General features: G+C 35.9%; 1 protein-coding gene across 1 annotated transcript in view; it reads right to left on the reverse strand.

Moving 5' to 3' along the window:
- Positions 1-26980, reverse strand: part of LOC128890061 (cuticlin-4) — a 158162-nt gene that overhangs the window by 110182 nt on the left and 21000 nt on the right. The window contains exon 3 of the mRNA XM_054148248.1: positions 12918-12978. Coding sequence (XP_054004223.1) covers positions 12918-12978 — 61 coding nt within the window. The remainder of the gene's footprint in view (positions 1-12917; positions 12979-26980) is intronic.

The following is a 26980-nucleotide window of genomic DNA, read 5'->3' on the forward strand; positions in this document are numbered from 1 at the left end:
GTATTTTACACGTATAGTGGGACCGAAAAGTAATGTCATTTTCTTCACATCAAAGTCAAATAAATTCTTAATAAGTTTCTAGTTTTAGTAAATTATGTAATCACTCTCGTTGTCAACAGCTTTTTGCCAACTAGTGTGCAAATGTTTAACGCCCGATCGATAAAAATCAAGGAGCTGATGAATGATAAATAAGAATTGACATTCGCAGAAACGACATTACTTTCCACTCCACCTAATACTTTGTTTTATCTGTAACCGTTCGCGTCGAAAGATTCGAAATAGCCCTCGAAGTGGAAGATTGAAAATTTATTATTGAGTATAGTTAAATAATTTCTTCTTTAATTGCGTAGTTTTGGATGTGAAATTCAGCTGTCGAATAACCAAAAAAAAAAAAAACATACAGAGGGTGTCCCAGCCCAAGTGATACGGAGCTTTAAGCTACTTGAAATCAATACGGAGGGTTTTATTTGGGATTCTAGGCCCAAGGAAGGAGAATGGGAAGAATCCCAATATTCTGGGCCCGAGGAAGAAAAATGGAAAGAATTCCAATATTCTGGGCCCAAGGAAGGGAAATAGGAAGAATCCCAATATTCTGGGCCTACAATCCTAAGCGAGACCCTCCGTATCGATTTAAAAAACGGCATGGTGCTTACTACATCAATGGGACCGCCCGGGGCCGAATCAAGTTTTTTCCTTGAAAATTAGCAAACTCTGAAGCGTTCTATCTTGAAAACTAATAAAAATCGGGCAAATACATTAAAGCTTAATGAATTCATCTTAAAAAGTACTATCACATGGTATAAACAAAATATATAGTTCCATTTGAAAAACGAAACTCGACCATCATATCTCGTTAAATAACAAAGTTAACAAAAATCCCTTCTCGCTGAAACGTGAGACCCATTCTACCATGCAATTTCCATATTTGAAATTTTGCATTCGGCCGATAGTTTTGGAGTTAGAGCTCTTTTTCACTTAGGCTGGGACACTGTATGACTCTCAGATACCAACCTCCCCCCCGCTGCCAGCCCATTCATATTTCTTTTGCCCGTAGTTTTGCTCGAGTAGCCCCGACCACCGGTGTAATATGATCCTCACCGATTGATACGCTTCTGTCGAGTGTTTTTTTTTTTGCTCGGACCTCTTTCTCTTTCGCTATCTGTCCTTTTCTACATTCGACGCTCGGCACGTGTCAAGTGTAAACACATAAAAACACTCGAGTGCAATGTTTTGGGTCTCCGATTTTCCATGCCTCCTCCTTCAGTCGCTACTGTATCTTCTAATGTTTTGCCAACAAACTTCGAGTGTAGAGAGGGACAGCGAATGAAGAAGAGGACAGTGCGACATGAGAAAATGGCGACCAACACCCGGATTATTTCACTGAGACAATATGTAGTAAATATGGTGCGAATTACGTCGTGTTTGGTCTCATTTTAATCAGAAAAATGTCAGGAATATGATGGTAACAGTTTTACAACAAAAACAGTAATAATAAACAAAGTTTGATCGTTGTGTAGGAGTGTGATATATAATATGAGGGTAAGCGTGTGAGCGTATCCGTGGATGCAATGGTTGCGTGGGAACGCGGTGTGATTTGTTATTTATAATAATTCGGAGTTCAGTTCGGTCGAGACAGTTATAAAAGTCAGACAATAAAATATACGTTGTCAAACTGCAAATCGTTTAGAAGTCATTTGATTCCTACAGTTGCATTAGCATTGTCTCATCGAGATATCCGATCCCGGATCATGTTACTGTCCATTTATTGGAGAGAAACTTGTGCATTTAAGGAGACTGTTGAATTATACATACATCGCACACGATGCATTCAAACCTCTACTTCGAGAGATATTTTCATTCCCTTGACAATTGTAATTAGAAATGTTACTTCGAAAAGTATGAGTTACGAAAAATTGATTTGACATAGAGTGACCTCGAAGCAGAACGTAGATATCAACAATCTCCGCAAAGACTGTCAGTATTACTCTAATTGCCAACTTGACACAATAACGAATAACCGAATTTTAAGAAAAAAACATATATCATACAAGATGCATTCGAATCTCTACTTTGAGAGCTATTTTAATTCCTTTAACGTTTAGAATTAGAAGTGTTACTCGAAAAAGTATGAATTATGAAAAATTGAGTTGACATAGAGTGACCTCGAAGCAGAACGTAGATATCAACAATCTCCGCAAAGACTGCTAGTATTACCCTAATTGCCGACTTAACGCAAAATTAATGTCGTATGTTCATGGGTAAGAATGAATCGCGATAAAAGCGATGATCGTTGGAGCTAATGATGCGTTTCTTAGACGAGATGGTAGGGTTGTCGAGAAGAAGATGGATGAACGATGTTTTTCAAAAATAACCAGAATCGCTTCAGACCGCTTGGAGTAACTGGTTGAAATCTCCGTGTTCAGATCTAAAGATAATACGGGATCCTGAATCGATAACGTTCTTATGTAGCCTCGATGTAGAATAAATTAAAAACCACGCGTTCGATTAATCGACGCATAATTATGGGAACGAATAATTAATTTGATATTTTGTTCTTTGAGGCAGGTCGTGACATCATTCTTAATAGAATGCGGAGGTCCCAGATCATCGAGCTATTTAATCTCACCAATGATCCGATTAATAGGCTAATGGATGAAATATTAATCGATTCGACGCAGTCGAAGTTCGGTTAAGCAATAGCACCTACAGTTGGTGTAGAAAGTATTCGTGCACCGATCAATTTTCAAAAAAACTACGTGAAATTGTAATTTATTAACTTATTTTTTATTATCAATGATATTTTACATATTCCTGGAAATCTCTGGAATAGACACAGTATAACAAAAATTAGTTATTTATATAAAGTAACGAAATTTAAATTAACTAAATGTTGACGTTATTCGGGATGGGATTTTCTTCCATTTCCCTATTTACTGGAAATTTGATACTTTCTAATTTGTACGAAGCAATAAGCACCTCGTTATAAGAACAGTAGGATTACTTATTGCTTCTATATTTCTACCGATTTCTCGTATTTTCTTGTTAAACTCGCAAACTATATAAACTAATAATTGTTGTTTGGACTATATCTATTCTAGATTTCCGAGAATATGTAGAAAATCATTGATTATACAAAAGGAAGTTAATAAACTAAAATTTCACACGAAACTTTTTGAGAAATTGATCAGTGTACGAATTTAGGGGATGAAACAACACCCTACAGTTTCAGATAAGATTTATTTAAAACATTTGGCTTTGTAGCATATAAAAACATTCTACACCCACTGTAAACTGTACCTCGCCTATTTGCACATTATATTCGCCTTTAAGAAACGACTTTGTTACTCGTTTTAAAACAACTTTGATTGGCTCTTGGATGATCTTTGGAATTTGAAATTTTGCACATTTTTTATATTGTTACTATAAATGTGTATAAATAGCACCAGTGGTGTATTTTTTATTTGAACTGTACCCGAAAAGATTAAAAGTCTTCTTATAAACAGCTACTAATTCTGGATTAATTAATCTTAGTTTGTTAAATTTCTATCTGAATAGTTTGTTAACGAAACCTAAAACATCGAAAAGATACGCCTTTATAGGTACTGTAATCTTTAATAGGTTCAGAACCAGTGTCCTAAAATGCTCTCCCGGTTTACAACTGATTCTTAATGAAATACAAACAATACCTTACAAACAATTCTAACAATGCCAACGTATTGCTTCGTCGCAGTAAGTCGTCCGTTTTATTTCATACATTAATTAAACTACATCCGATAACAAGAATTCCACTTTATATGTACTGTGATCTTTAATAGGTTCAGAACCAGTGTCCCAAAATGCTCTGCCGGTTTACAACTGAATCTTAATGAAATACAAACAATTCCAACGTACTGCTTCGTAGCAATAAGTTGTTCGTTTTGTTTCAGACATTAATCAAACTACATTTGATCAACAAGAATTCCACTCAATGGAGCAAAACCAGTATCGAACGACTGTGATATGTGTATCCGCCTTTAGAGAATTTCTATATTTAAGTTGAAGTTCGATTTGCGTCGAACCCGTGCGAACTGAGATGGCCTTGATGTTTACCTTCAACGAGCGACAGTGGCGAATGAAAAGTGAACGTGCTGTCAGGCAAAAGGAAATCTTTGCACGTTCTAAAGCTTCAAATCCAGAAATCTCAAACTAAAAATATTCCAAACTAAATGTAGATACAGTTTCTCGCGTTTCTATAAAGCGCGTGACAAATTTGTTATTATTATTTATTTTATTGCTTCAAACCATAAATGGCTTATACAGCATACAATAGTTGTGATAAATACAATTTAGTTACATTAAATTCTTATATTACAGTCTTTGAGAAAATTATAAATAATTTTTAACTCTTTAATATCCGATTCACTCAAAAATGTGTTGATACAATACGGAGGGCGATATTCGTTACTGAGGAGCATATGGAACAAAACTTCACGCTGATCATTGTATTCCGGGCACTACCAAACAGTATGGTTCAAATCTTGAAACTCTGCTCCGCAATCGCATTCGCCATTTGAGATAAACTTAACTCTGGCTAAAGAGACGTTTAAATTTGACAAATCTGTTTAGTGTCCACTAAAGTTCACTTGCAAAAGCTGCTGCATTCTATACCACAGACATATGAAAATATAGACCGAGCTTTTGTACGAGGAGCAATTGATTATTGCGGCGAGGGAGAACATATCCGACTTCGACTTATTTCGTAATCGCTCGGGTATGTTCGACTTTTCGTAGTTGCATATTACAATCAGTGATTTTTGTTGGACGTTTACACCTCAGCACGAGGATTGTAGGGTTGGAGACATTAAAAATAATTGTTAACACACAGTAAAATAGTTATATTTGAACGTGTTAGAATTGTATTTTTATAAACATTATTTTCTAAAGGATTACAACATATATAAGAATGTTAGAGGAAAGATGTCCGAAATTTACGACGACCCGTACCACTTGACTTATTTAACGGACTGAGGATCATCGCTTTCTGTCCCCGCTAAGACCCCACTCCTCTTTCTGCTTTAAGGAAAAACAGACCCTTTTCCTCAAGGCCCGAAAGTGGCAGTCGTTGCATTCCAACAGAACGCATAGAGAATATACAACGTGAAAGCCGTAAAAACTGAAAAACAATTGAATTAAACAAAAACGCGCGGACAAGGAGCCCGTCATCTGAATATACATATGCTGACGCGCTAATTAGTCGCGAAATTCAATAATTTTGAATCTGTTGTGTTTTCTAAAAATTGAAACTAATAGTAACCATTCTGTAACACTATTTTGGTTATTTAGTATATTCTTGTTATTATTATACACATGAAAAAACTGAATCTGGACACACTGCACTCGCGCGTTTCGCGGGAGCAGTAAAACAAAAATGGCCAACGAAGGTCTAGAAAGAATGTCCTCGAGTACGTCATCGAGGTGTTAAAAGCCCGACCACGTGAAACGTGTACCATGACGCCCAGTGCTCGTCGAGGAATCTATAAACAGAGAATAGAGAATGCTTCACGGTGAGAATAATGGTTCGCAAACGGCCGTCGTTAGCGAAGAGAATGAAACTTGTTCGCATGCGAAGCTACTCAAACAGAGGGAAAAACCGCTTTCTTTCGAGGCGCGGTTTCTCTTTGAGAACAAACATACCGCCGCGCCGCGGCGTCGCGTCGGGATGAACAATGACGCGGGCAGCAGTCATTTCGAACGAAATTATTACGAGATTGACTTTTTCCGACTCCTGAAAAATTTCATATGCGCAAACCATCTCGAAAGGAAGTTACCGCGTCAGATCGTTACTTTTCCAGACCGACGCTTTCAGGACAACAAATTATCCGCGTCTTTTATGGAATAGTCACCACAGAGAAATTACATCGCATTCAAGTATGACCTATTTCCTTTTTTAGACGTTACGAATCCAATTTAAAAAATAAACGAACCAATGCAAGTTTAGACACACATATTTATCCGTACAACACATACACACATTTATCCGTAACGATTTTATTCTGATAACGTTTTGTTTTGTTTTGTTTTGTTTTGTTTTGTCGCGCAAACGACTGACAAAATTCAAGCATAGACATATGAAAATATGTATATACATAGTATAGCAACAGTTTATGCTCGGTCTACATTTTCATATGTCTATGAATTCAAGCTGGTTTGAATTTTGTTGTTCCATATCGATTTCTTGGTCATACGAATCGGCATGCTGTGTCACGGTCATCGCCATTTTTTTAAACGGAACCATGGGATTTTTTTGGCAAATTATGAAAGCTGACGTTAAGACGAATTCATCGACCTGTAATATTTGGTCATTTGTGTAGTATAAATCCTTTTGGAGTTTGAATTCAGAACAAGGATAGAAGGAGAGATGGAAAAAAAGAAGCTTTCGACCGATTGACGGACTGCATTAAATCTAACGCTTAAATAAACGCTAGAACTTTTTCAATTCTTCATGTTTTCTTTAAAAAACTGCTATAATCGCAGCATAAACTGTCTAACTTTAAGGAATATTTTCATTTTTAGTTATCGAATGCATCTAACAGGTGCTATATCAACAATTCGGAAGTGTTCTTCTTCATATCTCAAGAAACATTATTTGGGAATTATTTAAAAAAAAAAATTCATGAGAATCACCTTATTTTGACCACCTTATCTTAAATCTAATCGACAAAAGCATCTTGAGAAGTTAGCGCGAATAGACCCTACATCTTGTCCCCAACAAGCGTGTTTTACTGTATATCAGTATAACAGTATATGCTGTATCGCGTACTGTACGTGAATGCTTTCATGCAAAAGCAAAGTTGTAGGGAATTCTCTATTTTAAGTTTAAAGCTAGCGTTGACAATCGAATACTAAAAATAAAAAGTGACTATGAAATGAAACTCAGAAGAAGAGTCCAAGTAAACGAAGTTCCGCGAACCGATCGTTTCCAATGGATTCGGTTCTTGTTTCAAGAAACGAGAGTAACAATTATATTCAAAACATACGATCGCGAGTCCAGAAATTCCTCTTCACTTTTTAACGTCGTTCTCCGTACAAGGTAACGTATCCGAGAAATTCCATGACGAGTTGCTCATATATCCTCGATGCTCTTCGGCGCGGAAACCTCATTCCCGTTTCAGCAAACCAAAACGCGCCTTACCGCTGGCTGACCATTTTCATGTGACAAATTAAAAATCACGAGCTGTGCAGTTTTCAGAACGGAACACTGGTTGAAATAAATAATAAAGAGCGAGAGTCGAGCGGGTTGGGGCACTTTCGATTCATCAGCCTTAAAGATAAAAAGTTGTCCACTCGTTAGATGCCGAGTAATCCACGGAAACGTTACATAAATCCATTACTCGATATCCTGAAGCTTCTGACCGCACTCCCTGCTACTATAATGCACTTCCTCTAGGGATTTCTACGTTTTACCATAATGCAGGAATTCCATTTGAGTTGTTCAACTTTTACCCATAACTTTCATTAGGTCACGCATACACGGAATGCTTCGTTCAATTCGAAACTATTTCTAATATCGAATAATGTTAGAAGCGGACCATCCTTTGTTATTCTTTGCACAAAACGTGAAAATATTAGGTTGTCCCAAAAATTTCTTCCGTGACTTGCATTCAGTTATTTTGTGTGGCAGTGTTTATACAATTAGACAACCTAATTCCTTAGATGTTAATGTCGTAACTGTAATAGAGCAAAATGAATTGTACGCAATTCGATAATGTAACATTATACATAAAATGTTGTGTATGCATTACTATTTAAGGAAATGGAAGAAACTTTTTGGGTAATAGATTTCACTGGTAAATAAAAAATACTCAAGAAAGAAGCTGATGTAAATTATAATAATTGTTTCTAGAAGGTGATAATGAAATTTAGAAAAATGATGGGAAACTTCATCGTTGTCGGTATCCGAACTGCAATCTAAACCGATTGATCTTCTCTCTTTAATTGGTATAAGCTCGCTATCTTCATTGCTCAAATATCAATTTCAACGGTTGTCGAAGATCGAATGCTTCGCTACATATATATATTACATTATATATATACTATATATATATATATATATATATATTGATTAACTTATATTATATATATATAATATAAGTTACCATAAATATATGCTTTTAAAAATAATCATATTAGAACAAGAAAGAAATTTTTAGAAAGAATGTAAGAAATTTTTCATTAAAAAAAAATACCATAATTGCAGCTCCCAGCGAACGGCTACTTATTTTCGTCCACAGCGAAAGTGTTAAGAGCTTCTACAAAGTGAGCTGCCAGCTTCAAACAAGCAGTATCATACGTACACCAGTTGAAAGATCAAAAATTTCAAATTACTAACAATTACAAATTACAAATTACAAGTTACAAGTTACAAATTATTGGAGACAGATTGTTAACTCCAATCTAATATGATAACGAATTAACATGAATCTTAATTTTTACCGATTCCCTTAATTTTACGCGTATACCTGTTACATAAAACCATTGTTCGAACATTAGTTTGAATTTGCAGAATTATAAACCGTTATCGATTCCTTTTCTTTTACGCATCGTTGTCAAGTTCGATTGCCCTGGTTAGCTACGACCGACGTGTTAGCAAACGTGATACGGTTCGCGTGTTTATACGACGCTATCACCGGGAAACTGACGTTTCTAAAGGTCTTTCAACGAATTCGCGACGCGCTAGGTCCGCGTGACGGTGAAATTCCGTTGGAACTCGATGGTAAAAGGTAAAAGGCTGAAAGTGTTCGGCCTACGGCGCCGCGCACCGGTTAAAGAGGGACTTTCGATTCGCATCGATGTCGAGGAGGAAATCGTGTGCTCGTCTCTCGTTTATAATCGTCATCTCTCGCCCTCTTTCGCTCTGCTCCTCGGTATCTCTTTCGCTCTCGTTGGGCATACGGGAATGTAGGTCGCACGGTTGCGTTCACCTTCCAGCAAAGCAATGTCTTCCAAGGAAGGTCGTCGTTCGTCTGGAAAGCCTCTCTTTCTTGACCATTCTTTTCCCTTTCTTTCGATCATCGTCGCGGAATTGTGACGACGCGAATGTTTCCAATGAGTAACATCTCCATCGGTTCGACTCGTTTCTCTGCCAAGGGTGCTCGCCTACTTCCCAACGATCGCGATCACCCTTTGTTTACATCGTTTCACGCGTAAAACCAAGACGAATTTGGTACTCACGCGTTGACTCATCCTTTTATTCCAACGAATAACAATTGCACACGAATCTCAGAATTTTTATCTCGGTGATTCATTTTAACACCTTCATCGCCATGTCACCCATATATGGGTGACAGTGCTTTTCACTGAAGAATTAAACAAATTGATTCCGAAAGTCAAGTATCAAAGGAAATGAATTTAACCCTTTGTGGTTGTATGTTTACCCTCAACTACCAAAGATTTTTTTACCGTTCCGGTCGTATGTCTGCTCTCTGCCACCACAACAATGAACCATACTAATCTTATATTGTATTCCGCAAACTGAAAAGATTTAAGCCATTAGACAATAGTAATAGATTCGAAGATATTAGTGTAATAATAGATTAATGGAAAGACAAATATATTGAATATTGTTATTTTTTCTGTAACAGATTGTAATAAATACTAAATAGCCGAAAATACTTGATAGAATTCCAAATAATATTTTACAAATTGTGTTTACGTGTAATTAGGCATTTTGGTTTCTTAAAATATTTCAAAATCCATACTCCAAAATGGCAAGAAGAAAGTTACCGAAAGATACCACTTGATGGAGAACTATAAAATATAATTTTTACATAAAAACGTTACATTAAAACACATTATTGTGTAAACATATATCTAAAGTCTACTAAAGAATTAATTAATCTTCTTAAGTTTGCATATTATGTATCGCTGCTCGTTCTTCGGAAATTTGATACGACCGCAAAGGGTTAAACGAAAATCATGAATTTTGATGAAGTTACAAAACTATATACCGCGATAAATGTTTGATTATGTAGTCTCCAATAGTCTAAATATGATAATATTTAACCCTTTGCACTCGAGGCTTTTTTTTCTGGTATCTATCAGCAACTCGAAATTATAGAATAGTATTCTATTGCCACGAATGCTAAGATTATATTGATTTCGAAAATGAGATCTCTAATTTGAGATTTAAGAATCAGGTCGCCTTTGCTTCACCGACGATCATTTTATTGGCACTTCGAGTTCCAAAGAAATTAAATCTAAAGAAACATTATTGCTGATAGATTTGCTGCGTGAAACCTAATAGTGACTGAGAGTCACCTCTCAAGTGCAAAGGGCCATTTGTCTAATTTGTTCTTTATTTCCTTCCAACATCCTTTGACCAATAACTTTCCTGACTCTTCTATCCTTCCTTCAAATCTTGACCAATAAAATATATGTGTCAAGTACTTTCTTGATTCTGCCTATATATGCCGATATAAACCTAAAAAAGAAACCTAGTGGTGACTGAGAGTCACCTCTCGAGTGCAAAGGGTTAATCCTAGCAGGAATTTTCAAGAATATCTGTTTGGCAGTAAACGTGTTAAAGTTTGTTCGGAGCAACCACAAGTTCGATTTCCTAAATACGTAAAAATATGGCAGCTATATTTTTAGTAATTTTAATATATTTTGCACTTTATCACCAAGGAAGAGATTACATCCTTAAGATACCTAAGAAGAAGTCGTACCGCGATTCCACTGTTTTAATCCTCTCATGGTCCTAACAATGACACTAATTTATTCTTCTTTGTTGCAGTGCAACTTCCTAAATTGGAGATGTAGCAACTGTACGTCTAGCAGTTTATAATGAATTGTACGCTACCACATAGAAACGGTAGTCGCTTTTCAATGGACTAAAGATAAGGCATCATCGTCTTCGTTCGCTTTGTATGAAACTTCTGTTATTGTCACAAGTCAACCAAGAGTTTCTTTGTTTTCAATGTGCGAAGGTGGCGAAGACGTTTTATGCAATCTTACTAGTTGCTGTTGATTCTAGTACGCGCACGTGGGAAACTAAGAATGCTGTTATGATAATTCAGCGTCGATATTGTTCGGCACAACTATAGATTCGGTCGAATTGTAAACGATTCTGCTCTATCATCAAGGAAGAGATTATATCGTTTACAAGTCTAGGAAGAAGTCCAACGTACTACGTTTCTTCGCGTAAACTCTGTAATGTTCTTAACAATGAATTTAGCACATGAATTTAGGCGACCTTCTTTATTGCGGTGCAGTTCTCTAAATTGGCGATACTGCGACTGCAAGATAAACAATCGCAATAAATTGTAGCCTGCCACCAACAATCCAAAGACACCTTTTCAAATTTAACTCAAATTGATTTTGTTCGCAATAATTCAACCCATGAAAGTGACAATGACGTTTTGCGCAAATTTGATAAACACAGTTTGATTTATTTTTAAGTATAAGAAGATTCGAAACGACTACAAATTGCATCTTTTGTGTAACATGTGTACAATAATATGAACATGTATTCATAATGCAAACATTATGAATGTAATACAGAAATTAAAAGGGAAAATAATTTAGATATACTGTACATTAGTAATGATTAAAAGAATGATTAGCGTTGTCAATCTCAACAACGATAAATAAAATAAACGGTATAATCCATAATGTTGCATTGTTCCTTTCAAAAAATCAAAAATTGATCAGAACAATTACCCATCGAGGATTGAGAATATAAAATCAGTTCATAAATCCGGTCCCTTCCCACGAAAGGGACAATTGTAAATTTAAGGTAATTGTTTCGAAATAGTCACGTTCAAAAATATGATTGGAAACTTTCGTGAAAGTACAGACATTATTTTCTGCACTCACACACGTCCATAATAAATGCTGACACGTCCATAATAAATGCAACAATGATGATTGTTAATGCGTTTCAGATATTAATGAATTATATCTCATTAACGGCGAGGTCAATAATTCTTAATTTTTCTTTTTCATGGTTTATAATATCGGTTTTCATAACATACAAAATTTCCAGCAAATTCGTAAATTGCATTTTGATTTACATTGAAAAATTCACATGAAAATCTGTATGTTTCATTTGGGTCTGTGTTAAAATTACGCTATTTTGATATCGTTTTTTATAAAATTGGGGTCGTGATTTTAAATCGAAGTATGCTTACACGATTCATATTTAATCAAAGAACAATCAAGTAAAGTTTTATTAATATCCTCCATTAAATAATACCTTAAAGTTTTTCCTTTCATAATTTCTCAATTAACCATTTCGCGCTCTTGGCCACATATGTGGACATTTATTTTTTTATAATTAATATTACCGTCAATAATAAAAAGAACAAAAATTTGATAATAACCAAAAAAGTAATTCCGGAAGAAAAAAGAAACATGTCGCGACAATTGACTCGCGAATAAATGCGAACCATGGCATCGTTCCCAGTAACGAGTGATTGCATCCAAGGGACTAGACGTAAAAAACACGAATTGAGATGTCTCTCTAATTGGTCGAGTATTCGCTCGGTTCACCGACGACACAGGTGATTAGTCCGAGTGTAATTAATTGAACGTCCCGATCAATCAACCGACCGCTCCCTGCCAGTCTAATTAGTCTCGTTCATAAGCCGGTTATTGTTCGTAGAATCATTGTCATCGTCGCGGACGGTTCGCTCATTGTGCTTTAGAAAGCCCGCGTGCGCGCGCGCCTCGCGTAGAAGGCAACCACATATTTTTTTTTTAATCTTATCCGACGCGTATTTCATCTGCAAGGAAGCGTTTTCCACGGGAGAGGAAATTCTCTTTCTCGCAGCGTGGCTCGCGAAGACCCTAGACACTCGAGGAGAGGTTCTCGGTTAATTGACCCTCACTAATTAGTTATCGTCCCGACTGACAATTAGAAAGCGTCGTTGTATACTCACACGTAGGGACTTGCTGGGGTATTTGGGCCGCGTGTGTGGCGCTGTGTCTCGCTATTGTCATCTGGAAAAAAAGAACGATGTTCGTTAGATCGGCTAGGGAATCGCTTGTCCCTAGATAAGCTGAAAACAACGAGGAACGTGGGATCGTCCGTGTCAGCGAACGTTGAATATTTGACAAGTATTTTTTCACACGTTTTAATTAGGTTACTATTATTTTTATTCTGTATTAGCTGTGAAACGTATTGCATCGTAATCGTACGTTGGTTACATTTGAACCGTTCATCCTGAAAGTGTTGTAACAAGGTAAATGTCTCAATTATCGACACAAATTTTCACAATCGCCACTTTTAACGGTAATAAAAAATTGTAGATATTCTGAAATACTTGGGTCTTTAATAATAGTAGCAGTATTTTACATTCAAGTTTTTACTTTCTCCCTGTAGAGTTCCATTCATCGTCATATTTATTACTTAACTTTATTATTTGTCGTATCGGGACACCCAAGTAGAATATTTCAGCTTGGTCCTTGGGAATTTAAATATGAAATACAATATTATTTATATAGAGAAAAGCAATATAAAATTGCTTGCAATCTATAAAATATTCGATTCTCTTATATCGTAATGTAGTAAAATAATACTCAGAGTAATCTATTCTCATTCAAAGTAAAGAATGAGACAATTTAATACAGACATTTAGCTTAGGATAATTTAAATCAAAAATATTAAATATTCCTTTGAATAGAGCACCTATATTTTTTATTCCCAGTACTAGTCAAAGAATAAAATGTATGTTTCACTTCAATTAAATTCAATTGTACACTGCATAACTGCTACAATTTTCGTGCGTTTTGTAGATTTAATTAATAATTTCTAATTTGTAATAGTATCATGTGAAAGAGGCTAAAAATATATTATAGCAATGATAAAACGGCGAACATAACATTTATAAGGCAACTAATAATAGTACTATAAATATTTCATGGTTGCACAACTATAGCACCAATGGAATTATAACATAATAACAATAATAACTTATAATGTAATGATTAAATTATAATTTTAATGAATAAAAGGAAATGATTTAATAATGAGTAGGACTTCCTTTCTCCTCGATTAACTAAAAAATGTGGTGCTATAGTTTTGCACCGATTCTATAATGTTTTTCGACTTTATCTCGATATATGCTTAGACTATTTCAGTATATTTCCTCTGAAATTAATTATTTACATCGCTTTTTCATATTATCCAACTACTTTCTTTGAATTTTTCTTTTAAGTTGAAAAAATCTTAATAATATCAGTAGTGCTATAGTTATGCACCGCAGTATATGCTACCAATCGGCCTTCGTCGGAGACTTCGATCGCAGTCGATAATATTTAATTGATGGGAAACAGTTCGGTTATATTCCACGCGATAACGTTTTCGATTGTCCTTAAAGTAACGTCTCGTCGACATGTTTTCCACGAATCTCTCATTGTCGGTTTATAATAACGGTTAATCGATGAGAAACGAAGCCAAGTTTCTACGCGTATGTCAGAAATCGCATGATTCATACGCGCTATGAGCGAGAACGGTGAGAGTCGAACGAGTTAAGTTTGGTCTGACATTTTCGCAAGGACTTTTCCATCGATGACGCTAGTTTTAATCCGAGAATCGATCACGGATTCTAGTCACTGAATCTCTGTAAAATCCATCATCTCGCGCCTTTCTTTACGTGAACTTTGATAATTCGGTATTTTTTTACAATACGGCGGTACAAGTTGTAAATGTCTAACTGTCGCAAAAAAAATGCAGTACAATAATAAGAAAATACTGTATCGTTCAATATTTATAGAACAAGCAAATAATATTGTATATTTATTAGGGGTGTGCGGGATTCCTGAAAATATTCGAGATTCTCGTGTTTATGCGGGATCCCGATTTGATTCGAGATTCCCGAGAATACGCGAGATCCCGCAAAAATCTGGGATTCCCGAGAATGTACGGGATCTCGAAAATGTACGGGATATAGAATAATATCTGGGATTTCCGAAAGTGTTGTTATTCTTGAAAATTTCAGCAATCCGAATGTACGGGATCCCGGAAATTCACGGGAATCCCGGATGTATTTGGGTTTTCGAAGTTCTCGGGATTCCATGTCGATCCCGGGAGGAATTCCCGTCCCGACCGGGATCTCGCACACCCCTAATATTTATATACGTACATACAAGTTTCACCTCGCATCATTCCAAAAGTGATTTCCACACCCGTATCCCTCCACGTAAGAGAAAGGACAGGGTATCGTGCACGCAAGCATCGATGAAAACTTCATTGCCGGCGCATCGACCGAGACCTTCGGTTTCGAACAGGCAGAAATGAATTTCAAAGGTGATGAACGGCAGCCAATCCGATGGACATAGGAAGCGGAGAAGCCGGATGATTAATTTCACTAGCGAAACCCGAGCTGTTCTTCGTCGCGCAAGGTTGTAAATAAGACTCGAAGACGACTACTTCTATATGGCGAAGGCTGATTGGATAATGGAAAGGAGCGTCGCGAACATGTTCCAAGCTCGGATCGTTCCTAATTATCCTATCCGGTAAAACACGTCAGCTTGCAAGACCGCTTCGCGATTAGCAGCGACTGGTTACAAGCGTCGCGTAATTGCGTCCGTTCTTGTGGGCGTTATCATCTGTTAACGTTGTTTACCGGCTATCGATGCCGAGAAATCACGATCGAAAATACGCATGACGTAAGAAGAAAGATGATTAAACTCGTGGTCCAGTTTTTATCGCACCGCTATAACCACACCTAGCTTCTTCGAACTTTTGTTCCTTTATTTTTTGCTGTGTATCTAGCAGTTTGTTGGGCTTCGAAGCTTAAAAACCACGACCGACGTAAGAAAGAAAGTGATTAAACTTGAAATTAGGTTTTTGTAACAGCACTTTAACGGCACCTCGTCAATTACCACTTTTATTTCGTTTCTCTTCGTTCTTCTTCCATATCGTGTTCATTTTGCGAACAACCTGCACGGTGAAGCCGTAAAATAAAATTAATAAATAGAATAAAAACGCTTCAGTCGATATCCTGCAGGGTATCGATATCTGACAGGGTCGAATATCAATATCGGAGAACGCATACTTCCCGATGAAAGTTTGATTTCGTTTAATCGAAGATCACTAGATGAAAGGAAATACTAGGAAGTACATGAAACATGAAAAGTACATGTAACATGAAAAAAGAAATATATACAGAGTGTTCAGGCTATTACTAGCCAGCGTTTTTCTCGTAAACGGTGCATATGACAAAAGAAACGAAAGAGGACAAACTTATACTGTTTTTTATTTGCAATGTAACCAGGTACATAGATCTTTCGTATTTGTACTATTTTCCGAGAAATGAAAGTGACCTTCAGTTTTCTAAATGGAATGGTATATTTTTTATACAAATATATGGTAGAGTATCGAATTCTAAATAAAAAAGTATGTTAGTTACTTCAAGCGAGGAAACCACTTTCGACAATAACTTTTACTAATTGTTCATCTGCCAAAGTACTCGTTCTAGTCACAAAATGGATGGACTACGATCCATCCTTTCTCTAAGTGATAGAGCATGATATTTTCAATCTCTCTAGCAATCTTTTCAAAGTTTATTGACCGAAAATGTAACGTTCACGCGCAAGAGCTTTCCAAGTACAGTTCACGTTTCGATTTCCACCTGAAAATCCGCAGTGCGTACTCAACCCACGAAATGGCTGCTGACTCGTTAAACCACTTTCATCGGCGCGCACCGATGTGTATATACATTTAACAACGCTGACGTCTATGTTTATTAGACAATTTCTCTAATGCGTTTACGTGTCTACGACTCTCGACGTGAGAAACGCGGGTCTCGCTTTCCATCGAGATCGGAGTTACGTTTTATTCCGCTGATCCGTAATGAAAATTATAACCAACTTCGACTTTCATTAAAAAAAAAGAATCAACTGTCCACTTGGTTCGTTTTTAAAATAAACGTTTAATTAATATTCATTGGACAATTTCGTTGGCTCGCGGATTCACTTTCTCACTTTCAAGTTTTACGGTACGAACAAAGTGTTAAAATATTCTAAAATTTTCAAATATTAGAACGAGAAACTGTGGCGCAACCCTGAATTTATATTTTTCCATCCAAAGTAAAAACTGTCCGTTTGATTCGTTTTTAAAATAAACATTTAAACAATATTTATTGGACAATTTCGTTGGCTCACGGATTAACTTTCTGAATTTATATTTTTCCATCCAAAGTAGAATATATTCTACATGCTACAAAGTGGTGTAAAATTCTGTAAACTATAAGAAAACAATTATCAACGTTGATCTTCTTTTACCATGAATTATTCGAGCAATGCAAAATATTTTCAAATAAATTTTTCTTTTTAACTATAATTCGGCGCCATTGCGAAATGCAAACAGCTCTGGTAGGGATAGAAATGTTTTTAGTATAGTTACGAGTTTCGATAAACCGAACCAGTTCAAGGTTGCGATCCGTCCCGGAGACATCAACGCATCGAGAGCTGCGCAAGAAACGAAGCAGACGTAACGCGGTCGACGCGACTCGATGCAACGGGTTGGCACGAACAATTACACGTTCACCTAGTCCGCAATCCGGTCGTCGCGCGAGTCCACTCGTTTCTCCCGATACCTAAATCGGCATGGATTGGAAAATAAAAGTGTGTCGAGGGAGTAAGAGGTGTCTCGAGTGCCCTTGCCACGTTCGCCGCAAGCGCTCGACGCTCGAGAACGTTTACAGAGCCTCTAATCTTCTACGACTCCGATATTCTCCACCTTCACCGATTATCTCTGCTATTTTTTACACCTCCCTTCCCGGTAATCTTTCCATTCCGCGAAAAAGTAGATTGCCTTTGAAGGTACGAAATCGATTCAGAGTTTAGTATCCAAGTTTTGAGACCACCTGGTGTACAAGTTTCTTCGCTGGTTGGACTAATGAAACAAAGTAATACTTTCTGTGGGGCCAACTGCAACCAAAAAAGTACCCTGAAAAAATATATGAGATGCAGTTTATAAGTACGAATATTTTCGTTTTTGCAGAATTTAAATATCTGAAATAGTAACTGAGACAAATAATAATAAGCTAGAAGAAGGAATGCCAATGCCAATGCGGGTATGTATTAGGTTGTCCTAAAAGTTTCTTTCCTGAGTTGCATTCAATTATTTTCTGTGGCAGTGTTTATATGAATAGACAATCTAATTTCTTAGACATTGATGCTGTAACAGTAATGGAGCGAAATGAATTGTACACAATTTTGTAATGTAACATAAAACAAAAAATATTGTGTATGAATTAATTATTAATAAAACGAAAGAAACTTTTGGGACAACCTAATATAATAAAAGTAATATAAAAGGAATTACAACCTGAGAACTTATTTATTAGACCCCATTTCCTAACAATATCATTATCACTTTCTTTCGATAATTGATTAGTATAAATAGTGCCTTTGTAATGGGACTAAATTCCTCAGTAAGGACCAATAAGAGGTTCGAGAAAAAGGCGACAAGGGGAAGAAACTGTAGGAGGAAACCGGCGTCGCGTAGCGTCGTCGAAGGTCAATCCTGGACGGATTCCATTGGATGATGGAACTCTCGGTGCCGTATATGGTCGGAATCATCGAGTTGTTGCGCTGGTCGAGAGCACGCCGAAGCCTCGTTTTCATCGACAACACGGGGAATGTTTCTACTCACGTACGTCGTGTTCGATCCAATTATACATAATCGCAAGGATGCAGTGCAAAGTGCGGACCGAGTTTCACAAAAATCCGTGGCTGCCTCAAGGATGAGGCTGATCGATGGACGGGCTCCGTATAAACTGTGCAGACCTACTTCGACGAACGCGCGTTTATCTTCCCAAGGATGAAACACTGAAAAACGACCGAGCCGCTTCAAGCTGATCGTCTCGAGAACAGCGCCAGACGGTGTTGTTTGCCGACATCTTTTATTTATTTCGTAAGTAAACGGGTTACTCCTCTCATACGCACCGTATATACATTACAGCGATCGCATAGGTAAACGGGTGAGGGTCATTCCATGCCGAATCGATCGGTTATGCACTTCGATGTCAGAAATTTTTATCGTATCAAAATACATTAGTCTTCGTATAATGAGGATGTTAGGTCTACAGGGTTCAGAATGTTCAGAATTTTCCTGCAGCACACTCAATTTAATGTAATTATTTTGATTGTACCTTTTAAATAAGAAAGGGCTAACGATGAGGGTTATATATGTTTGTCTAATCAATTTCACACTGTAGAAACTTTCCAAAGACGCTTAAAAACGATCGGAAATGCACACTTTCCACTATCACTTTACTATGAATTTATTAACAGATACTATATTTCAGCTTGTTTTTTTAATGAAGTGTTTAAAGTCACATGCATCATTCGAGGTTATCAGTGACCATGTTTTCTCACTTTCAATATCCATTGATATGTGATTATTAGACTGCAGATCTTTATGCAAAATAAAATCTTCGCGAACGTGCCTACAAAAATTGAACCTAAATATAAATTTATTTTATTCTGAAAATATTATAACATGAACTTTACTTTCAATCTTTTTTATATTCATGCATATTGTATGCATTTTGTAGTTTCTTACACATACAAACTTCCTATAAATGCATAAAAATCCGCAGTTTAGTGATTATATTCGGTGGTAAAGCCCAATGTCTTTGAGAATGTTTAGAATTTTTGCTGCAGCACACTCAACGAATTTACGATGTTTTATCGTGATATTTTATTACAGAATCTAGGGCAGTGTTTGTATATTTCAGGTGTAATATAACCTGTGGTATCGAATATATAGCACGCTTCTTTGATTTTTCAATTTTGAACCATCTTTTTAATATTAAGTTCAATCGATAAAACAAAATGAATTACCGAAAGTCTAATAGACCAACACTATACTTACGCGATAAGTATAAATACGTCTTCGAACGAATATCATACTGCGAACAGTCGATAGAAAATCGCGTTTATTTATCTTGAGAGAAAGTAGCTGAGGAGAAAGAGACGGCCAAGTTTAAGACAGACATTGCGTAAATCATTTTTCTCTTACTCGTCGTATCTCATTGTTGCGCGTAATGCGGACAAGATTATGCTGTTTGTCCAGATTCCTTGAGACGATCGAAAATAATTCAGCGTTGTCTGCATTATAGACGTAATCTTTGGTTTTACTAATTCCAGCTGGATATCTCCGAACGATAAAAGATTGGTAAAAATTATTTTAAGCAAAATTTGTGCGGTTCCAAGGAGGACACAAGATGGTGTTATTAGTAGATAGCACCATTTTCGGGATTTCATAATGGCAGTTATTTATTTTAAATAGGATGCGTTATTTTTCTCGAAATAAAAGTTGTAACTGTCAATGAGACGAATACAACGGTTTTGGAATTTTTCAATTTAATTTATTTTTGACAAAGTTACAGAGCTCCAAAGTTTCTGAACTTTTTATTCAATTTGACCAACTATCACTAGAATATATCTGCTTGTAAAATTTACCATTCTTTCCATTTCTGCCCTCAGAAATAAAGGTTTCCATTTTCCTGGAATCTGGTAGCCTTCGAAATAACCCCTGCATTGACTTTAACCATCTGTCGGCAAAATTCTTTTTCTGTAGATAGTTTGCAAAGCATTTAGTTTGATAATTTACCTTGATGCCAATCGTTATCATTATTGCTATTGATTATGAGACATTATATAATTAAAACGTATACGTCATCTTGTGAAAAATCTAAAATTATTTGGTAAAATGTCGATATATTAGCATATGACTTGAAAGGTATACGCGCACATAGAGGGTTAAAGTCATGGTCATGGTCGTCACCAGTCTTCTTTTATGTCTAAAATGGCGCCATTTACAATAAAACTGATAACGCTATCTTATGTCCCACATGGAACCGTACAACTTTTGTCAAAAATGTTTTTACTGTGTAGATTCATTAAAACGTTCCACCCTGTATAACCCCGTTAAGGCGTAGAGTTTGGTTCCGAAAGCGTTTCTTTTCCTACACAACACTGACGTAACCGGCAAAAAATTACTTTGATCTAAATCGAATAATTCATGTAAATTAAGAAACGCACATATAAACTAATATAACATAAATTTACAAACTCCGATCATTGTTTCAAGAAGTCTCTTCGAAAATAAATGTTTAATTATGGAACTTCTCGAAAAATGTTTTCTTTTTTTTTTATGTAATCGACAAACAAGAATCTCTGAGTAAATTTTGCTTGAATTGCAAAAGCGATTTCGAAAACATAAGTGTAATAAAAAGTTGAAGAACGTAGGAACAGAAATTTAATTCTGAAGTGAAATTAATGTTGTCAGATGTGTTTAAGAACAGTTTGCAAGAGTACAAATGAAATAACTTCAAAGAAGTGCGGTACGGAGGACGTCGACGTTAAGACCGTGTTCCGGTTGGTAACGATACTTTATACCTAATAATTTACCAAATGGGTACCTGCATTTTGTACATTACCAAGTTTTTGTTGCAAATTACGGTTGACATTAAATGCAGATGACGACGATGATGACGTACCGATATACTAAACCACTCGGAGCAAGAAGCATCGACATCGGAATAACAGAGTTGATAACAAAGTGTGCAGCGTTTGTTTCAAAGCAAGAAGATCAGGCTGAAACAATTTATTTCAACTCGCAAGGCTTCAATTTCGATCAACGTAACGAGCCACCTTCCCAAATAGATCCAAGACTTTCCGTCAAAAACGACCAAGTCAAACTCGTAACAGCAACTTCTATTCAATCTCCGATAATCGTTACCTTTGATTACAAACATCCTTCGTCTTCGGAAAATAATAATAATAATAATCATGTAAAGGTAAAGGTTTCAGTTATCGATATTTACCTACTTATAAATAATTGTTCAATCACGGAATTGAAGTTTTACTATTTTTTATGAATAATATCTATACATTACGTGCATATTAAACATTTTCTTCTGTAGCATACTTATATGCATCTAATAGACTAACTGTAAATTAAATTTTCTTTAGCTGTATACATATACATATACGTTTGACTTAAAGTCGCGCTGTGATTGATCAATTAAAGCATTTTTAAACAGTCTCGTTGGTTTTACAGTGATCTGAGATTCAACAAAATTCGTGAAAAATTTCTTTCAAACTGTACTTTCTTAGAGCAAAAATAAAGCGACTTCTTCAAAAATATGAAACTTCCTCGTTTTATAATCGCTATTTTAATGATTTTGTTGTAATTTCATCTTCCTCGCCAACAAAAATATGTCATTACGTTCATTTTTCAAGCTGGTATCGCTAAAAAACCAACCGGACGCGTATTTGTTCAAACACATATCTATTTAATGAAAGAAGTTGTTGTCTTATCGTTAGTCCTAAAAATATATATGTGAAAGACAATATCAGAATTGGCATTCGCCTTCGTAAAATATATTCTCGAAAAAAACATTATGTTTAAACAATTTACCTGCCCAGTCTCTACAAGACGACGCACAGTGGCTAATTTTATAGATCTAGGTGGACAAAATGGAAGTACTAATGATTGAAAAGTAAATATGTATATAAAATAAATAGTGATAAATAGATTGCGGATCTTTATGCAAAATAAAATCTTTGCAAACGTACCTACGAAAATTGAACCTCGATAGGAATTTATTTTCCTCTGCAAACGTTATAATATGAACTTTACTTACAATATGTTTTTATATTATTGCATACTGTGTGCATTTTGTAGATTCTTGCGTATTCTAATTTCCTATAAAATGCATAAAAGCCCGCAGTCTAGTGATACAAAATTCATGAACATGTTTCTTAAGAAATTTGTCCATCTAGATCGTTTAAATTGCCCATTGTGCGTTGGATCGAAAGCATCCAAGGAAGGTAACGAAAACCTGTGCGATCGCGTAATGATCGCGGGAAGGGATGCAATCCGGGATGTTCGTACATTAAAATCCATCGCGGACAGCCAGGCGATCGAGTGAATCGAGGGATAATCGGATCAATGTGTTCGCGGATCTGGCGTAGGCAGTGATCTCCTTGAAAACGCCTCCCATCGCTCGATCCTGCTGCCGTAACGTGAGCCACATTAGTCACTCGCCTCAGAACGTTCGCTGTATCACCATGTGAGAGTGTCTCAATGACGTCATTGTTGCACGCTTTAAGGTAGAGCGTGTTTCAATCGGCACCGTAGCCAACACGCAATCCTTCTGTACCACGAATTGCAGTCTGAATTAAACGAGTGGGAAAGGAGGTTGTTAAAACACGATCAATTCTAAATAAGACATTACTTGTCAGATTTCGTAGAATTATACATTCACAATTATTTATTATCGATATGGTAGAAAAGTTATTAGCACTAAACTCGCCACGACCGTTTTCAAACTTCAGTATACATTATGCAGAATACATGAATATATGCATTATTTAATTCAATTCCACGTGGAACATTTTCGCGTTTAATTGAAAAAAGTGTCTTTAAGACTAGTCATTTGTCTCGTCACGTTAGAGATAGTTGCAAATCAACGGTAGGCTTCGTGTTAAAAAAGCAGATGAAGTAGAAAGTGGACATGGAGAAAAATTGATAATTGTTGATTTCAAATGATAAACTTCAAAATAAATGCAAGAAATACAAAATTTCAAACACTATTTCATAGATAAAAGTCTATATTTATATTCGATATGATAAATACATTGTATGAGTGGTATACATCGCGAGTATATAGGATATTAATAATGTAGGATACGGGACCGACGCATTAGGCGGAAATGAAGCAGTTCTTTACTTTAAACAAAAACAAGAATATATTTAATATAAATAGATGGATAATATATAAGTATGTACACGTTGACAGGCTGTTGATGACTGACTGTCCAACTAGCGAACTAATTACCGTCTTTCCACTATCGTGTACCCTTTTGATTTCGGCCGACGGCGGTCGGTGTTTATTGCAAATACTATACAGTCTATTTACTTGTTCGAGAGGCGACATAAAGTCTAACTCAAGCCAAATTTATTCTTAATTGCAGCATTCTTGTGACTGAAAATTTTGCGAAATATATTTATGTAACAGGTCAAGAGACGATGGATATCGTTGAACGTGACAAAACTTGAAAATCACTGGTATTACGCGAGCGGAACCAGGATTATATACTCCATGAAATTCCGTGCTTCGAAGACACACCCACGCTCTCTTCATTGACACGTTATATAAAAAAAAAAGAAAACATTTTTCGAGAAGTTACATAATTAAACATTTATTTTCGAAGAGAATTCTTGAAACAATGATTGAAATCTGTAAATTTATGTTATATTAGTAATATGTGCATTTCTTAACTTACACGAATTATTCGATTTAGATCAAAGTAATAAAGCAAAACAAAGCAAAAAAGTAATTTTTTGCCAGTTACATCAGTGTTGTGTAGGAAAAGAAACGCTTTCGGAACCAAACTCTACGCCTTAACGGGGCGTTATACAGAGTGGAACGTTTTAATGAATCTACATAGCAAAAAACATTTTTGACAAAAGTTGTACGGTTCCATGTGGGACATAAGATAGCGTTATCAGTTTTATTGTAGATGGCGCCATTTTAGACATAAAAGAAGACCGGTGACGACCATGACCATGACTTTAACCCTCTATGTGCGCGTATACCTTTCAAGTCATATGCTAATATATCGACATATATAATGATAACGATTGGCATCAAGGTAAATTATCAAACTAAATGCTTTGCAAACTATCTACAGAAAAAGAATTTTGCCGACAGATGGTTAAAGTCAATGCAGGGATTATTTCGAAAGCTACCAGATTCCAGGAAAATGGAAACCTTTATTTCTGAGGGCAGAAATGGAAAGAACGGTAAATTTTACAAGCAGATATATTCTAGTGATAGTTGGTCAAATTGAATAAAAAGTTCAGAAACTTTGGAGCTCTGTAACTTTGTCAAAAATAAATTAAATTGAAAAATTCCAAAACCGTTGTATTCGTCTCATTGACAGTTACAACTTTTATTTCGAGAAAAATAACGCATCCTATTTAAAATAAATGACTGCCATTATGAAATCCCGAAAATGGTGCTATCTACTAATAACGCCATCTTATGTCCTCCTTGGAACCGCACAAATTTTGCTTAAAATAATTTTTACCAATCTTTTATCGTTCGGAGATATCCAGCTGGATTCATTGAAATTGTCCACTCTGTAATGTTCGTATTAATTTTTACATATGTATTAATATATATTTCCCCTGAATTAGTAAAACCAAAGATTACGTCTATAATGTAGACAACGCTGAATTATTTTCGATCGTCTCAAGGAATCTGGACAAATAGCATAATCTTGTCCGCATTACGCGCAACAATGAGATACGACGAGTAAGAGAAAAATGATTTACGCAATGTCTGTCTTAAACTTGGCCGTCTCTTTCTCCTCAGCTACTTTCTCTCAAGATAAATAAACGCGATTTTCTATCGACTGTTCGCAGTATGATATTCGTTCGAAGACATATTTATACTTATCGCGTAAGTATAGTGTTGGTCTATTAGACTTTCGGTAATTCATTTTGTTTTATCGATTGAACTTAATATTAAAAAGATGGTTCAAAATTGAAAAATCAAAGAAGCGTGCTATATATTCGATACCACAGGTTATATTACACCTGAAATATACAAACACTGCCCTAGATTTTGTAATAAAATATCACGATAAAACATCGTAAATTCGTTGAGTGTGCTGCAGCAAAAATTCTAAACATTCTCAAAGACACTGGGCTTTACCACCGAATATAATCACTAGACTGCGGATTTTTATGCATTTATAGGAAGTTTGTATGTGTAAGAAACTACAAAATGCATGCAATATGCATGAATACAAAAAAGATTGAAAGTAAAGTTCATGTTATAATATTTTCAGAATAAAATAAATTTATATTTAGGTTCAATTTTTGTAGGCACGTTCGCGAAGATTTTATTTTGCATAAAGATCTGCAGTCTAATAATCACATATCAATGGATATTGAAAGTGAGAAAACATGGTCACTGATAACCTCGAATGATGCATGTGACTTTAAACACTTCATTAAAAAAACAAGCTGAAATATAGTATCTGTTAATAAATTCATAGTAAAGTGATAGTGGAAAGTGTGCATTTCCGATCGTTTTTAAGCGTCTTTGGAAAGTTTCTACAGTGTGAAATTGATTAGACAAACACATACAGGCAGTGTAATAAGTATTCGTACAGAACCAATTCAAAATAAAACTTTATGTATTTATTTTATTAATAAATTTGAGGGAAAGAAATAATTAACCAACACTCCTACATATTTTTAGAATAGAATTTGCGTAAATTAAAGTTTTAAATTAACTTTTAAGTTAGCCTCTTATTTCTTTTCTTATTAATTTTATTTTAAATTGGCTGCTGTACTTCTTACACTGACTGTATAACCATCATCGTTAGCCCTTTCTTATTCAAAGGTACAACAAATTTTCACATTTAATGGACGATTTAGTTGCATCGTTCTTATCGGTAATCCATCACTTCGTATACTGAAATATGAAGAATTAAGTTAAATGAACTTTTCATCAAGATCCGTAGTAAAGTATGCGTGGAAATAATGGTCGTAACGTTTAGAATAATAGAGTATGCCTGTGAAAGCTACATTTCGATTCGGTTTCCGAGTATGAAAAATTGAGAAGCAATTGATATTATGAAAACAACGTTGTTTGCTTCCCAGGACGAAAGTTTGCGCTCGGTTTTCCATCGTTCGCGAACGTGTGAACTGCTCGCAAGAGCGCATTTAGCGGCACACTTCCGGTATTGGGTGTACTACCGCAGTGAAACGTTTGTGAAAACGGGCTCCAGCCTCTCCTGTATAGATCCCGCGCCGATATTTAAAAGTACACGGAGTAAAAGTGGGCGTGGCTGTTCCAAACGGATTATCTCTCCTTTTCCCTTGCGCGAAACACTCGCTCAAATATTTGCGAATACTTCGAAACTTCTGCTTCCTCCACGACCGTTTTTACGCAATAACTTG

Source organism: Hylaeus anthracinus, unplaced genomic scaffold, assembly GCF_026225885.1.
Source record: "Hylaeus anthracinus isolate JK02 unplaced genomic scaffold, UHH_iyHylAnth1.0_haploid 12000, whole genome shotgun sequence".
In the NCBI taxonomy this organism is placed as follows: Eukaryota; Metazoa; Arthropoda; class Insecta; order Hymenoptera; family Colletidae; genus Hylaeus; species Hylaeus anthracinus.